Below are 17,096 nucleotides of genomic sequence, written 5' to 3'. Positions count from 1 at the left end.
GACTTTCCCAGAAAGAGCTGTGTGATTGCCTTTATAAGTAACTGTGCTGTTGTTCTGTGTATGCCAGGGCTGCCCAACCCTGTTCCTGGAGATCTAGGTCCTGTAGGCTTTCTGTCCAACCCGAGCAAAGCATGCCTCATTCAATAGCTAGAGTACTTGTTGAGCTCCTAATTAGTCAAATCAGGTGTGCCAAATTGGAATAGAAATGACAACCAATAGGACGGTATATCTCCAGGATCAGGGTTGGGCAGCCCTGGTGTATATACGCTTTTTCCTGTAGTGAAATACCATAGACGGTTTTTTTTTTACTCCCGGCTTCAACAGAAAGTTTTTCAGTATAGATCTTTCACGTTGTTACTGAATTCTTTTGAGCTACAAGCCTCTGTTCTTAACCTGAAGGGGCTGAAATAAGAGTAAACTCCATTCAATGTAAATTGTATACTGCTAACTGGATCAGCGTTTCTGCAGTTAAATTTCCCCAACTGGATAAGCAATGTGGTAATCCTCTACATTTGGATGTATACAGTAGGCTTCATTCTAGCCAAAGTCTGACACAGGTACCTTACCTGGAAATGGAAGCATCGACTGCAGTCATGGGAAAGGATACTGCAATGTACTGTACAAGCCTCCTTAGAATAGTTTCCCACAAATGTAGGGAATTTTGAAGTCAATTATTTTGTATAGTTGGCGTGTAGAGACCAATCGTTCTAGTCTGTGTACCTTAGTAATTGGAACATTGGGACGTTGATGATTAAATCTTGTATTTCATGCTTTGTAGACTCATTTGGAAAAGGCCCAAGGTGTATTTTACACTGTGCAATGATTCCCCTCAAAAGCCCTATGCACACAGCAATGCTGTGCTGGGGTTGACTTCCTGGAATTTACGATGTCACAGTCCTGCCATTTCGAGGAATTCGGGGCTCCTGCTCAAATCTTTTGAAGATTATGATTCTCATCGCTGCCATATTCAGTTTGACAACTTGGACGGGGGGGGGAGTATGCTTTAGAGATCTCATTTGGTGGCTACATATTTAGCGTCACTAGGGACCCATGAACTCAGCGGTGTACAAGTATACCGACCAGTAAGCTAGCAGACCCATGAGGAGTGCATGTATATGGGCACTGCTAGATTTTAGACCATATTTTACCGACTTTGTGTTGGCGTAAAATGTCAGTCTTTTTTAGGCAATTAAATATGCTTTTTCATGCTTGGCTGAGCATTAGTTGAGGCTCAAGTTTCTTTACTTCAGTTTGTTAAACTTGGAGGTTGATAGTCTGATACAATGCAGTGGTAATATTTGGAATGCTAACATTTGCCTTCCTATTGCTCAGGTAATCTAAGTACCTTTCCTAATGTTATATTATTTATGAGGAACATTACCATTTACAGAACATGGCGATTGAAATGGAGTCTCTCGCGGACACACATTTCCCAGAAACACCGTAAAGAAATGATCCAAAGCAGCCATTCAAAGAACTGTATTTTCAGGAGTTTATTGTTTTCTTCAAAATGTACATTTTATTTTAAACAAAAGTACAAAAACAAAAGTCAGTATTTACAATACTTATATGGCCTTCTCACTTCACCCTCTTTGGTTTCACTGCTGACCTGATGGATTTAATCAACTAACAAGTAAAAAGAAAAAATTAAAAATCAACGCTACAATGCCAATGCTTCCCCAGTACCCTCCTGCACCTTATGTGTAACGTCCTTCAATCAATCAAAAATGAAGAAAAAACAAAACCAAAAGAAACTGGCTCACATAACACCATACAATATTCTAAATGAATGAGTTGATCTACTGTACACTACCTTCTCAAACAGCTGAAATGATAAACTTTGTAAAGGAATGAAGGCAAAATTGACTAAACCTATCTAACGCCAAAGGCACAGCTAACATGTCTTGTACAGTATAAACAGGGGGGAAAGCATCTGAATCAGCCATATTTACAGGTACAGTAAATCACCTCCAGCTACAGTGGATGCACGCCCATTTTAACAGTGCAGCCGCCCAACAGGAGCGGTCCCACACCAACCAGGCAAGGATACCAGAGAGGTAAACAGACAAAATGAAATCCAATGCACTGTTTATTTTGTATATTGACTTCTTCTGCGCGTGATGAAATATTACTCATTGTTGTGAAGGGACGAGAGAACAGATACATGAGACTAAGCAGCGTAACTTCCCCAAAGATTTTGGCAAACCAAATAAAGAGGGTGTTGTGGCAATTCGGCTCGCACTTAAAAACTCCCAATCATTTTTTATTTTGGAAAACAAATCCTAGATGCTGTACTCCACTCTTAAACCAAACGACTCAACGCCGAAAGGGCATTTCAAATGAAAAACGGCAAACGCAAAAAATGAACTCTTGAGGTGTAGTGAAGTAACAGCAGTGAAGCATCTTCAAGCAAAACCCACAGATTCACAATAAACAAGCATAGGTCCTTCCCAGAATAGTCCAATTAGTCCTTGTGGTACGGCCGTCCTGCTAGAGAGCACAGGAAATGCACCAAACTTGCCCATGAAACCACCAGCTATGTGTATTTATAATATAGGCCTAAGTAAGTGAACAGTGAATTGACATTTTACCCAAAAGATGAAGAAGAAAAAGAAAAAAAAAATACCATGGAAAAAAAATATACCAGAAACCTACTTCACCGAGTACGAAAGCGCATTCACCAGGAACAACAAAAAGGAGGAAAAAGCAGTCTTCAGTGCACACTCAGCAAAATAAAAATCCACATACAACACATTCTTTCGTTTTTTTTTTTCTTTTTTCGTGATCGTGGGAGAGTAATTATGTACATCTCAGGTTTTCGGGAGAAAAATATCTGCTGGTCAAAGTTGCACACTAAAAAGCCTGATGGATGTCGTCTATGTTCAAGAAAAAAGGCTCCGATGTCTCCTTTTGATTTGTTTTTTCTTTTTTTTTTTTCTTCTTCTCTCAAACAGCATGTGAATGCACTATGGCCTCTTATTACTGCTTCTTCCCTGGAATGAGAAGAAATAACCTGAGGTTAATATTTGGTGTATTTCAATATTTCAAGTGTCCTTTCAGAGAAAAAGAAAAAAAAATGTTCAATGACTAATATCCACAGCTTTACAAAGCAATTTTCAGGTAATGTATTAAGAGGTCGGCCCAGCTGAAACATTTGATTTGATATGGTACAAATTGTGCCATTTTAAAAGTTCACGTAGCCCAATCATACAACTTTTTTCCCATTAGTTTCTGCTTGGCTAGTCCTACAATAATTACAGTATTTTTAACAAAATATAAGGCTGGGCAATCGCCAAAACCACACCAACTGTTCAGAAGCTGCCCGCATGTGTGAATAACTGTTTGCCACATCGTATCACTGTGACTAAATGTGTAATAATGTCCTGTTACAGTCTGTTCCTTAACTGTAACCTATGATTCCGAGTTCCGTAACACTTACCAAGAATATAACGGTGCATTATCGCACAACAACTCTGTTCCACGTTAGTTCCTATGTGCATCTTATGTAATAATGTTTGGTTACATGGTCGTTCATTACCCATAAATCTCTGCATCCACACTGGACATTTTTCAGGCGACTGTGAAGGCGAAGCGGGGGTTAGAGCCTCACCTTCCTCGTCCCTAAAACGCCCCTCCGCTTCTTCACACCTCCGCCTTGTGGTTGTTCTCCTCCAGCTTCTCCTCCAGCTTCTTGCTCTCCTCCGAGGTCCCGGCCTCCTTCTCTCCCGTCTTCCAGCTTCCCTGTCTGAAATGGGTTCGCGTTCGTTTAGCATTTAACCACAACAGCGCTGTGCTTCTCCATCTGTGACACGGCAATCTCACAGGCACCTTGCAAGGGAATCGACAGTTGCGCTTGGTCTTATTATTCTGTCTTATTGTTAATCTGCCTCGTGTTGCAACATAGGGCATCCGATTTGTGCGTCATATGTGTATATCTGTGGACTGAAACATTTGAATATAAAGTCTATTCTGTTTGGGCAGACGTTATCGGACCATAGGACGCAAATTCAGAACGCAGTGGGATGAACTTTTAAAAAGGTGTTTCACACGGAAGCTTCCGTCTCCACCCGGTGCCGACCGCTCACCCCTCTCCACACCCCAGGCACTTCCTGTTGGTTTTCAGCGTGCCACAGACAGGCAGCCAAAAAGGATCTCTTTTTCTTATCAGGCGAAAGCCAGAAAAATAAAATGTGTTTTATGTAAACGAAGCTGACATCTGCACACAACACAACACAATGCGCGGGGGGAAAAAAAATTGAACGGACGTTTTTCCATTTAGCTTTTTATTCCGTTTAATTTTTTTTTACTTTATCTGCCAAAGTGATTTGAATAAACACAAGGAAGGTGGTGACATTTCTGCAAAGCAGTGCCTTAGCAACGGGAGAGGAGGGTGAAATCGGCCACGTCCGTATTGAATATGTGCCAGGGCTGACAGAGTAAATGGGTTGATTTTGTGAAACCACCGCGGTAGATGGACTAGAATTACATAATGGTGGTACGGAGACCTTTCCGACTGTTGTTTTTGCATTAAACCTTTTAAAATGTGTGTTTGCTAATGTTTTTGAGGAGCACGGAGAGTGACTTGCCTTTCAACCTCTGTACTGAAATGGGGAGAGAAGAGCAAAACAGGTGCCTCAAAAGGTTTAGCCCACTGTTCCCTGCTGTGAAAATGAGAGCAATTTACCGCTCCGACGCGGCTCCATACAAGAGCAATTGTTGCGTTGCGCTCTCAATGCATTCTGAGCCGCGTTCTTGGGGAGGTGCGGGTAGCTACTTAAAGCTTCAGCGTTAGCGTAATATCACATTATCAATGCTTCATAAACACGGAGCCGCAATGCACAAGGGAGAGAATGTACATTGCTAGCAACCGCAAACTTTTAGCAATTTAATTCTCTACGCGCAGCTATCCATGATGGCCAGACCTGTCCGTCTGGTTATGTATCCCTCTGCGTTGTCTCCTGTGTCCAAGCAGGGGTTGTTTGTGCTCAGTGCCAAACTGTCATTAAGCAATGGCATGAGGAGCCAGGCATTTCGTCTAGCACCCGTCTGGTACATACGCCCCCTATTTAAAGCCGGTGCCTGATGGCTTTCAACCAATTTTTAGCCTCAGTTATCTCTCTTCTCCCAATATCAAACGGCCAACTGAATGTTTAGAGCCGTCCGACAGCTCCGTCGGCTGCACTGGGGGTGACATAGCTCAGGAGGTAAGAGCAGTTGTCTGGTAGTCGGAGGGTTGCCGGTTCGATCCCCCGCCCTGGGCGTGTCGAAGTGTCCCTGAGCAAGACACCTAACCCCTAATTGCTCCCAACGAGCTGACTGGTACCTTGCATGGCAGCCTTTCACCGTTGGTGTGTGAGTGTGTGTGTGAATGGGTGAATGAGAGACATCAATTGTAACGCGCTTTGGATAAAAGCGCTATATAAATGCAGTCCATTTCCCATTTACCACTGGGAACTGATACATTAGCTGGACCGGCCAACTGACAGCCCGTGATGGAGTACCGCATCACGAGCTGTGTGTCAGCGCCTGGGGGTGGGGTAGGGTGGGGTGTGGCAGGGTTAGGGGTCTTACTTGGATTTCTTCATGTATATCCAGTACGCCAGCCCCACAACCAGCGCAGCCAGGAGCAAGCCCACCACAATCCCCACGATCAGCTTGGCCTGGTCCCCCGAGTCGTCCGTCTGGTCTGGAACAGCGAAAGGAACAGGAAGACGTGAGCGACGTTCGCTAAAACACACTGCGCGGCTCGCAGACTAGCGCCGCTTCGATCTGCCAGTCCGTTACTGTGAGCATACTGAACCCAGCCTCACTGCACCAAAGACATTAAGGAAAAAAGAAAATCTGCTCTTCAGTAAACGGCTGCCATAGATCCTCTAGCCATAAAGTTAAAAAAAAAAATAAATAAAAAAAAAAAAAGGTTATGATGCATTTCTGTTGCACTCGTTTCCCCATAGCTGAGCAATGAAGGAATGGGCTGAAAATGTTTGGTGATGAGAGCAGGTTTGTCAAGGTGTCGGGCTGCTCGACTGGGTGTCGTCATTACCCTCCTTTGCACTCAAAAACCTTTAAAACTACAGCGCTGAGGTCTGGGGACGGGTTCCGCCACCTCACTGCTGTCTGGCGACTGCGCCACAATGAGGAGATTAAAACTCCTCTCTCAAAAGCTTCATGTCTTTGAAACACTATTTCATCACGGCTGCCGGCAACAAGATTAGTTTATCGCTTTTTCTAGTTTTTTTTTTTCCCCCCCAGCTATCAGGTAGACTTCCCAGTTCATCCGGTACCTCATCGCCTTAAAAAAAAATTAAAATTAAAAATTAAAAAGCAACTTACCTTGTCTTTCCATAATTTTTTCCTCCTCCTTAAATACTGCAATCAGATATAAAATAAAATTAACGTCCGATACAGAAAGGAAACGCACATGCAACGTCATTTCTGTGACTGTGGTGAAAGTGCAATCTGGCACCTGGAAGCCCACGTCTGCAAGGCTTAATAAACGTACCGTGAGAGATTAACACTGTCTGGCCCGGTTTTAGTGTGTCCTTATGGCATATACTAATGGATAAGCAAAAAGCAAATGATGTGCAGTTGTACATTTTTATGCTGTTTTCTTCTTGATCTACTAGTGTAAACAAAACAAATTTAAGGACAGTACAGGATATATCTGTACTGTACATACCTCTGATTGTTGTAAAATCATTGAGCCATTACCTGTGTTTATGTTATTTTAATCAGTGTTGTCATTAAATACAGACTCCCTATCGTGGCTCATGGAAGACGGTTATGACCGTGACCACTGCAAACCAACTCTGTGAACTTATAGCAACGTGCTGTGGGTAATTTAAAGACCACAACCGTTACGGTACATCTGTGACTTTCAATTCAATTCAGAACCAGATTGATCCAATTGTACAATTCAACCGGAGAGTTTTTCCATATTTGCTATTAAGTGTGATCTTGTGTATTGTATTTCTTCCACCTATAATCGATAAATACAATATATACATATTACTAACCATCGTTTAAAATGTATTCTTCTTAAAAGTAAATCATTTTGGACTTCCTTGAATAGTTTCTAATTCTTATAATGCACTAACATCACTGGTCAGCCTACACGGGGTCAGACTTGCACCTAAAGACTTGTTTTGTTTTTTTTAACTCAATACTTTCTGTATGCCTGAAACCTACTCGATACATATTGGATTAATATGGGACTGGCAAGAGATGAGTTGGTCTACATGTTTTACAATTGCATTACAGTGACAAACAATTCTCATAATGTTCTAGAAACTGCCCTGAGCCCACAGCCCTGCACCGACATGCTGCCTCAGCCGACGACGATCATGCCACTCCCGAGTGACGGTACTTTTTAAAAAGTGATATTCGCAAAAAGATTTTCCAGTGAAACAAATGCGTGCAAATTAATCCCCAAGAGGCAGGAGGGAAAAGGGACAGAGCCCAGCACCCCGACACAGACAAACACCCCAGAAATAGAAACGAGTGAAATGTGTAGAAATGGATTCCGAAAAAAAAGAAAAAAAAAAAAAGAAGCAAAGAACATTGTGAACTTCATCACCTCTCTTTGCATATGGCAGACTACAGTGGTTGCGAGCCAAGCGCTCATTAATCAACACGTTCTTGTTTCTTGCGTGCCACCCGATTTATCACCAGCCCCTGCGCAGGGCGTCATCACGTGCGTGACATCACCAGCTCGTCGGACGCCCGTCAGACGCTCGTCAGGAGCTCGTTAAACGCTCGTCAGGAGAACGTCGGACGCTCGTCCGGAGCTCGTTAAACGCTCGTCAGGAGAACGTCGGACGCTCGTCCGGAGCTCGTTAAACGCTCGTCAGGAGAACGTCAGGAGCGCGTGCGCTGCACCCGGCTCTAATTAGAGAGGGGGCTGCAGCACACGCAGCGCCGCGCTGGGTTGGTCAGTTTGATCAGAGGGTCACGTCTTATCCCAGCAGCTCTGAGCGTCAGTCCCATTCCCTGGAGCTTTGCAGCTGTTTTTTTCTTAAATTTTTTTATCTTACTCAGAGAACACGCGGTCGACTGATACAACGGCTCTTTACGATTTAGGCACTGCTCGGTGAATTCCGTGCAAGAAAAATGCCAATTGTCTACTGTCGCACAGTTCTCTGTGTTTGCGTATACGCGCATAAGTAAATAAATATATAGAGCGGTATTGGCGAGACTTCAAGTATGGCTGCTTATTGCTCCGTGTCCTGTGGGCAGTTCAGAGCTGCTGGCAGTGAGACCAGGGCTGGATTAGTTGTCAGTATCAGGCGGTGTGAGTGAGTGAGTGAGTGAGCGAGCGAGCGAGCGGCTTGGGGGTTGGGGGTTGGGGGGCGGGGGGCGGGGAGCGGGGGTGCTACTTACAGGAGGACACATTTATAACCTTCACATCTTGGCCCAGGTCATTAGAGACCGTGCAGGACACCGTGAGGTTTGCCGTGGGCACCATGATGATCTTGTGAATGATCTTGCCGTTGACGTAGGGGCTCTCCTCCTGCGGACGTTTCAGAGAGACGCGGTCGTTATGGTTACCGCAGCGACGGCGCGGCACAGTCAGCACAGTCGCCGTGATGTCGGAATGGAACGGAAGGATCTCTAGTGCTAATGATAATAGTTTCTGGGTGTTGCCTTCGGAAAATGGGAGCCATCGCAGCAACTTTGTTTGTTTAAATAATTTATATCCGAGTGCTTCCAGATTATTATTAGAGTATCTAGTCAAAACCTTTCAGCAATAACTCTCGACTGTTTATGTGGAGAGAATAAATATTAATTTATTACCTCCCCCCTGGGGAAACACTTCATTACACAAAATAAGTTCCACTTATCACCACAAGAGGGTGCTGAACACCACCTGAGCAGCTTTGGAGTAGCTCGCTGTTGTCGAGCCACCTGCTCACCACACCCACACCCAACGGTGATGGAAAAAAACACTCCTCTGTGCTTGAGGGGCTGTGGCCATTTGCATGAGCTGAACTTCAGGCACAGCAAAACGTTGTTACTACGGCGATGTTTGACTACAACCATTTTCATATTTCTCCTTCTTTGCTTTTTAATTTGGAACTGTTTTGCTTTGGAGATGCTCAAAGAAGGAAGTTTGGCAGAGAAAAGAAAATCATCACTCTTAAATCTGGAAGTTTAATCATGTGACTCTGTGGCTGACTGGCTGGTCTTACAGCACTTTCTGTTCAGGACAAATGGGAAAACCAACAGTCTAGGGTTTCCACGTACGTGCACACACACGCACACACACACGCACACACACACACACACACACACACACACAGGGGCGACATGAGGTAAGAGCGGTTGTCTGGCAGTCGGAGGGTTGCCGGTTCGATCCCCGCCCTGGGCGTGTCGAAGTGTCCCTGAGCAAGACACCTAACCCCTAACTGCTCCGGTGAATGATAGGCACCAATTGTAAAGCGCTTTGGATAAAAGCGCTATATAAATGCAGTCCATTTACCATTACCATTTACACACACACACACACACACACACACACAGGCACAGGCACACACGCACACACAGACGACAGCTTGTATATAACTCCCAACTCCTCCGATGTCGGCTTATCTGGGCTCATTGTATGCTGAGGTGTCTATGCTGCCAGAGGCACTTCAACACCAATGCTCTCCCTCGGTAAGAGGTGGCTTGGCCTCGGCCTTCGCAGGACCGAGCCACTGCATTCAGCGCTGGAGCCTGAGAGACACAGCTCCAGTTCAATGGGTTTTCTTAAACCAGATGGAAAAAAAAAACCTTGAATGAAGACTGACCCCTTTAAAATAAATGCCTGTCTTTTACCTTCCATTAAAAAAGGACCATAAAACAACGCAGACTACAGGGCTGGGCCTGTGGAATCATTCCCTACATGAACGGCCAACTGTTAAGCTTTCCCTGCTGTCCTAGTGGGGCCCCTATAAACCGAGCTCTCCACAGGCACACCCGGGGAGTGGGCCGGGCTCTTCTGTGACAGCGGCAGGGCAGTGCGCGATAAGGAAGGTGCCCCAACCCCCCCCCCCCGTCTGCCAGCCTTTCTTTGTGAATACCACAACGGCTCCTGACCCAAAATTCCCCGGCGCCTCGTCGCGCGCGCACGGCTTCCCGCCCTCTCGACAGCAGAACCGCGCGGCTCGCAGGCGGTCCGCAAGGCAGCCGAACGGGGTCCTGTCTCAATCGCTCGGCAACAGGCAACGGCCGATCGCTCCGGGCAGGCCAATCACGCGCCTCCGGCAACGGAGCTGGGGCCTTGCGTAAGACACCGGCGATTGTACGGGCTCTGCTGATCTCCACGCATGGGCGGAAAGCTCTGGAAATAGCCTGCTTTACGGTAGAGAAGACCGTGAAGGAACATGCCAAGACTGTATTCCGCGCGGACACGGGTAGGCGTGTCCTGTGGGCGGATCCCCAAACTCACGGAAGTGCCGTTGATGCTCCACAGGACGCTGGGTTTCGGGGCCCCCTCCGCCTCGCAGATCAGGACCTTGTGTTTGCCGTCGTCGCCCCTCTTTTTGTCCAGCCTCTTGATCACCGGCACACCTGTTTGGGAGGGGGGCGGGATTTTGTCAGCGATTGACAGCCCAGCCCCAAAACTGCGGACCTACGCGGCCTAGCCGTGACCCTGGTATATGCGCAGAACACTGCTTACTGGCCCCAGGCTGCTTTTTGGTTCTCAAACTGAACAGAGGTACCGCTAGTGTATTTCCTGCATTCAACCACCATTTTGAAAAGAACAATAGACACACAAACAAGAAAAAAGTTTAAGCAATCAATTAAAAATGACAACACTGACTTCTGTTTTTTTTTTTTTTCAAAATGGTAAAATAATGTGCATTTACCTTCAAACAAACAATACCAAACAAATGCCAAAACAATAAAAAAAGTGATTTTATTTCAACAAAACCAGAACAAAGATAACTGGCATTTGCCAACAAAGAACAGCCAGAGATTTAAAAAAAAAAAATTCTTTCATCGAGCGCAAACACACCTGGAACCTGACGAATCTCTTCAACAATTATAAACACGACAATTGCGTGCACCTTCAAAAAAAACAAACAAACACAAAAGATGTGTACCTTCGACGACCAGTGTGAAGGAGCGTCTTTGTGTGAGCCCGGCCATGGAGAACTGGCACGCATAGCTCCCAGAGTCTGCATACTTCAGCCTGTCAAACCTGGGCTGCTTCTCCAGATTTTCACCGTCCTGTGAAAGCAAGGCTGCCTGTTCAGACGCCACCATTGTGCAGTTTCCACAGCGAGGAACAAGCAGCGAACAAGCGCTATTTACAGTTGAATGACTTTCATCCCCCCCCCCCCCCCCCGTCGCATTACAAAACAACGGCCATTTTAACTGCGGTACTTCAAGTTTGAAAACGGAATAAAAAATGAATGTATTTAAACTCGCTCCCCGCACCTGGCCTTTAGAAAGCCGGCGCTCTCACCTTTGTCCAGGTAACCGTGACGTCGCCGGACGCGTTCTTCTCCACCTCCACCGCCACGTTCTCCCCGACCTTTTTAACGATCGTTCCCGAGAGGCTGAGACTGACGTCCAGGACTGAAAAGGAAAATAATTTTAGAAATCGTTAGAAGGTCTTTTCAAAGGCCTTTTTTTTCAGCTGGCTGCAGACAGTTAGCATGTGCCTCATTTATCCTGCTTATGAAATCCATTAAAACACTTCTGCTTTCAGGAAAGAGATTCACTCTTTCGTGCCGCATGGGTGACTGAGAGATCACAGTCTTTATCATCAGTCTTTTTTCCCCCCTCCCTCCCCACGCTGTAGTTTCGGCTTGCCCTCTCGGCCCCCTCTGCGCCTTTCTACACCGTTTTTTGTTTTAATTGTTCTTGCGGCGGCTGTTACTTCGCTCTGCGATAATAGCGGAAGCGCCGTTATGCATTTAAACGCTACGCGATTCACCGGTGCGAAATGAGCTCCGCGGACGGCTAACTGTCGGGAAACACGCTCGCCTCTCGTTTGAGTCTTTTGATCACTGCGCGCCCTCAGAAAGAGTAATTAAGTATGGGCCATAACCCTCGCTTATCTGCGCTTTCAAATATCCTCCAGCAATGGGCCAATAAAAATGAGCATGTCACTGTCCGTGATCGCTCCCCTTCTCTTCCTTCGCCTTGAAGATAAATGTTATTTTTATTACGAACTCCGGGGGCTAAACTGAAATCAATATCAACACCGATGTTAATGAAACGAATGTAAGAAAATGACTGGTATTGTAATGGGGGGGGAAAAAAAGGTCAAAAGATTTGAATTCCAAACATGTAACACTCCCCCGTTAGTCCATGTGACAAAGCACAAGACTGAGAAGCATCTGAAGTGGAAAAACTCCCTCATCCGAGTCTGATCATCTCAGGACGGCGCAAATTACGCAGAACGGACTTGAAAATACGCGATTCGTTCATCCTCACGACTATCGTTTAGAAGCCAAGCAAAAAAAAAAAAGGCATTTTTCATAAATCGTTTACGGCGTTTACAGGTAAATATGAAAGAGGGGCGTGGCCTCACAGTTGACGGTGATGTTCTCAGAGGCCACCACCGCGCTGTCGCCGACGGGGGAGCACTTGTATTCGCCGGTGCTCTCGCGCGTCACGCCCACCAGCGTGTGCGTGTCCGACTCCACCGTCACCTTCTGGCCCTGTCAGCGAGAGCAAAAACGCACTGAAAGGAAGGAAACACACACACCTTCCCCCCCCTCATACAGATGGTACGGCTCGCGCTCATGCAACACTCCATTGGGTTAAACTACTTGGAGAAGAGCGCGGGGGGGGGTGCACTTGCCTTGATGTAGAAGTCGTAGCTGGCGGGGGGAGGGTTTCCGTCGCCCTTGCACTTGAGGGTCACGTTGTCCCCCTCCTTCAGGGGCCCCTGGGAGAGCACCTGCAGGCTGACCTTCTCCGTGGGATCTGTGGGGTGAGAGCCACGCGAGAGAGAGAGAGAGACAGAGAGAGAGAATGAGAGAGAGAGAGACAGAGAGAGAGAGAGAGAAAGAGACAGAGACAGAGACAGAGACAGAGACAGAGACAGAGACAGAGACAGAGACAGAGACAGAGAGAGGCGTTCATTCTGAAACTGGGCCCTGCCGTTTGAATCACTTCTTTTCCCCCCCGATTCCTTCCTCATGTGCCGCGCGAGTCCCCCTCGGCTTTCTCACTTCCTTTCTCAAGTTATTTCCTGTAGTGCCCCCCCCCCCCCCCCCAATCCCCCCAGCTCTTTGAAGGCGGCAGTGGAGCGAGTCATATTGCCTCTGCACCTCGCGGCGAGCCACACGGCCGCCTTCAACCCTGGGTAAGTACTACTCCAGACGAATTAAATTACCCACATTTCGCTGGACACGACTCAGACAGCACCCCCTCCCCCCTTCACATTTTCGATATGACACATTTCAAGGGCTACTTAAAGCGAGGGACACCGCCGCCGCCGTTGCCGCCGCCATCCGTCCGTCCGTCCGTCCCGCCACCGCCGGGGCTCTGAATTACCCGCCGAAACCGCCAGACACACTCGTCCGTCGCTACGGTTTCAGCGCATTAGAAACCAACCGCCCGTGCCGTCTAGAAGCCGTCGGATTAAAACGGTGACACCCGTTTGTCAATATACAGAAAGGGCGGGGTGTGGTGAGGGGGGGGGGGCGTAGGGGGGAGAGATGAATAAAGACTTGCGGCAGTCTGGCTCTTTTTCAGTACTTAAGAAACAAAACAGTGATCAATCTCGCCGTGAAAGGCATTGCCACCGCCGCTGCCGCCGCCGCCTAAAGTGAGCGGGCGATCGATACGGCGGTCTGTCACAGGCCCGGCCCCGGGGAGGGTGCGTGCGGTGGGGGCCCTGGCGGGAAGGGGGGGGGGGGGGGGGGGGGTCACTCACAGTGGATGGAGAAGCTGACGGCGGCAGACTCCTGGTCCGGGCCCAGGCTGTGCTGGGCGCTGCAGGCGAATTTGGCGTCCATGTCCTCCCTGGAGGCGGTGTACCGCAGCTCGGAGGCGGTGGTCGAGAGGCCGGTCTCCTGGTCCACCTCCACGGTCGACGTGATCACGATCGCTGCGAGCGAGTTTACAATGTGAGACGACCTTTTTTTCGGTCGATGAATAATTAGCTAACCGCTTATGCTAGGTAACCTTTAACCTAAAACCTGTCGCGACCGAAGCTTGTGGGGAAAAAAAAAAAGAAGGAATAACTCACCTTTGCCATCGTCGGCCAAAGGCTTGCCGTTTCGCAACCATGTGACGTTGGCGGCTGGATTGGCGTCTTTCGCGATGCACTTCCCTAGCTGTGGAGGAGACAACAAACAAACAAAAAAACCACAACCATCATGACCATCTGCACTGCAATCTATGGAACGCCGCAAACATAAACCGCTTTTGTTGTAAAGCCATAAAGACGCTAATGGGCATCGCATCAACTAATTGATTTCACCGGAGAGAGAAACCGTTCGCTTGATGACAGCACAGTACGTGCCGTTAGTTTACTCGATCGCCCTCCCGGGTGCAACTTCTGGAGGATAGAGAGACTCTATGCACTCAGCTGTGAGATCCATGGCACATGGAGTGTGGCTTTTGTCACAGTCCGCGCCATGTTGATCCTGCATAGCGTGTCTGAGTGAAGATCTTTTCAGGCCTAGAAAGGAATTTAACTCAGATTTACAGGAAACCACCCCCTCCCCCTCCCCCCCCTTCCCCCCTCCTCCCTCCCCCCCCACCACCTCGCCCTCAACTTCACTTGGATTCTCTTGAGAGTGATAGCTTCTGACAGACACCTTCGCTCCTGAGCTTCAGAACTCTTAATATAACACCTACGCTGGACTCTTAGGAGCCTTACCGCTCGAGCGTAAGACGTCTCTCCGCGAAACGCGCCGTCGCGGTCGCTAACGCTACTTTCCGAGCCCGGAGAAAAACGAGCGCGCAAAAAAAAACTCTATTAAAGTAAAAAGCCGGGGCCCGCGTTAATAACAGCCTGACAGGATTACGCGGGGCGCTCGCGGGCAGATTAAAAACCCGCGCGAGCCCTTCCCGGCGGCGTCGGCAGGACGGGACCGAGCGCTCGAAGCGCGGGAGAGGAGGAAAACAACAAGGGCTCCGGCGCTCGGGCAGGGAGGGAGCCGAGGCGCGCGGCGCAATGCATCATGGGGCCCCCGAAGCGTGGCGGAGCGCGGCAAGGCGTTGCCGAGGCGAACTCCAAAAAATCCCATCCCGCGTCTGACGGCGGAAGGAGAACGCAGCGAGGGACCGGAGTGATATAAACCCGAAGCGAGGGTTCGCCGCCAGAGGGGGGCGCCGCGATCAATCACGGGATATTTAAACTACAGCCTGAGGAGGCTCCGCCACGCGCAAGAGCCTCCCGAGGAATAACAACACAATAGGAGAGAGAGAAAAAGTCAAATAAATAAGTGAAATGAAACTCTCTTCGGCGTCTGTCACCGGCCCGTGGGGGGCGCTGGAACCCCCTTATCTCCCGGGCCGGCTGTCACGCGGTTTGGGCCGTGCCAGAATTCCTCCTTCTCCACCGGATCGGTGGCGGACGCTACGCTAGGCCGTGACCTTTCCAGAGGGGGGGGGGAGGGGGGGGGTTGTGTTCTGCTGGAGGATGACAAGCGGTCGCAGAGAGCAGATCAAAGCTACAGGCGGGGGGGGAGGGGGGGAGGAGGGGGGGGGGGATGGCTGTTCTTCTTCTGTTCTCCGGGGACTCTAAAGGTGCTGTTGAGTGTGACCGGACTTGGCAGGAGTTCGTGCCGAATTCTGCCCCCCCCCCTTCCCAAGGCTCCCTGATGGAAGCCCAGACAGCCTGCAACCCGTCAGAACGGACGTGGTCACAAAAAAAGGAATATTTAGAGACCGACAGCATGTCAGTATACATAAAATAATAATAATTATTATTATATGTAAATGTCCCATATTTCTTTCAAAAGAGATAAGGAAATTTCATTGTAGTCTGTCCATGTCAAGCATGATGTCTTGCTTTTCTTTCTTCTCACACTGAATGGCAAGTGTTTGACATTATTAAAACAGTAAGGACTGAATTAATCGATGGCAGAAACAATTTGCAGAATGAAATATATCAAAGGGATCAGATTGTGAGCAGTGGCTGCAATCCAGGCTTTTGTGCACTACCCTACAGTGGAGACGCTGCACTGAGGGGGAGAAAAAGGAAAAACGCTTTCAGGAAGTACTTGTGCCTTGAATGCAAACATCAGTTCATTAAACTCTACATTCAACCCACCGTGGTTAGTTTCCCATTCTCCAGGTCCTCTGCTTTGTCTGTGATTGTCGGAGGCGCCGGTTTCTCTGGGGGAGGAGAAGAGGGACGAACGCAGTGAGTTAAGAAGTAAACACGAAGCTCTCTTTCAGGCATTACTTTCCGGTGCCTTCTTTGGAGAAACTCATCATTCATTTCGTGTGCGAAGGAGGCCCCTTCAAAAAAAAAAAAAAAAAAAATCACAAAGCTGTCTCATGCAAGAGGCGCTAGCAGTTCCGTATCACTGACGATCGTTGAATTCCTGAGGGGGAGTGTACGCACACAAACACACAGACACACGAGCGCAAACACACACACACACACACGCATGAAAGGGCTGAGCGGTCTGATATAAAAGTTTAACTTTGACTCGCACTTCCTCCTCAAAGCGTGCTAAGGGCCATGGCGTTGTTTAGCTGAGCCCGGCAGCGCAGCGCAGTCAGCGCAGTCTCTGCTAACAGAGCCACACTACACTCAGCAGAGCTATCCAGAGCTATCGCCGATTACACGCACTCTGCCCGCGCTACGACACGCCGTGGGCTTACGTGATGCTGGAAAAAGCCGATTCATTGTATTAGCCCGGCTAAAACTGGACTTTTAAAAATCATGTAAACATCGTAGTCCGACTGAAATCGAACTAATTCGAATTTTTCAATGTCGGACTAACATACCTAGATATTGCGGTTGGGGGTCAATTTACTACGGCATGTATATGCTTCAATAGGCCAAAATATGGTTCTGCGCATGTTCCGTAGTTTACATAGCAACTACTGTGGCCAAGCGGAATCAATAACGTTTCAGAAAATATATAACTTTAAAAGATTTAATTCAATCTTCTACTGGGACTTTTGCC

The 17,096-nt window shown here is 47.9% G+C and overlaps 1 protein-coding gene across 2 annotated transcripts in view; it reads right to left on the bottom strand.

The window, feature by feature from the left end:
• Positions 1 to 1,478: 1,478 nt before the first annotated feature.
• LOC118209938 (CD166 antigen homolog) overlaps positions 1,479 to 17,096 on the bottom strand; it is a 56,017-nt gene continuing 40,399 nt past the window's right edge. Inside the window, exons 4-16 of one of the 2 annotated variants that reach the window (XM_035385667.1) lie at positions 16,229 to 16,293; positions 14,195 to 14,282; positions 13,880 to 14,053; positions 12,800 to 12,924; positions 12,527 to 12,656; positions 11,453 to 11,565; positions 11,088 to 11,214; positions 10,430 to 10,551; positions 8,380 to 8,509; positions 6,334 to 6,369; positions 5,572 to 5,686; positions 3,611 to 3,745; positions 1,479 to 2,993 (exon numbers count right to left, since the gene is read on the bottom strand). In XM_035385667.1, coding sequence (XP_035241558.1) covers positions 3,643 to 3,745; positions 5,572 to 5,686; positions 6,334 to 6,369; positions 8,380 to 8,509; positions 10,430 to 10,551; positions 11,088 to 11,214; positions 11,453 to 11,565; positions 12,527 to 12,656; positions 12,800 to 12,924; positions 13,880 to 14,053; positions 14,195 to 14,282; positions 16,229 to 16,293 — 1,328 coding nt within the window. In that variant the 3' untranslated portion in view covers positions 1,479 to 2,993; positions 3,611 to 3,642. The remainder of the gene's footprint in view (positions 2,994 to 3,610; positions 3,746 to 5,571; positions 5,687 to 6,333; positions 6,370 to 8,379; positions 8,510 to 10,429; positions 10,552 to 11,087; positions 11,215 to 11,452; positions 11,566 to 12,526; positions 12,657 to 12,799; positions 12,925 to 13,879; positions 14,054 to 14,194; positions 14,283 to 16,228; positions 16,294 to 17,096) is intronic. The other variant, XM_035385668.1, reaches the window with a different exon arrangement.

This window comes from Anguilla anguilla, chromosome 12, assembly GCF_013347855.1.
Source record: "Anguilla anguilla isolate fAngAng1 chromosome 12, fAngAng1.pri, whole genome shotgun sequence".
In the NCBI taxonomy this organism is placed as follows: domain Eukaryota; kingdom Metazoa; phylum Chordata; class Actinopteri; order Anguilliformes; family Anguillidae; genus Anguilla; species Anguilla anguilla.
The sequence above is the reverse complement of the archived record's forward strand: the minus strand, read 5'-3'. Positions and strand labels throughout refer to the sequence as shown.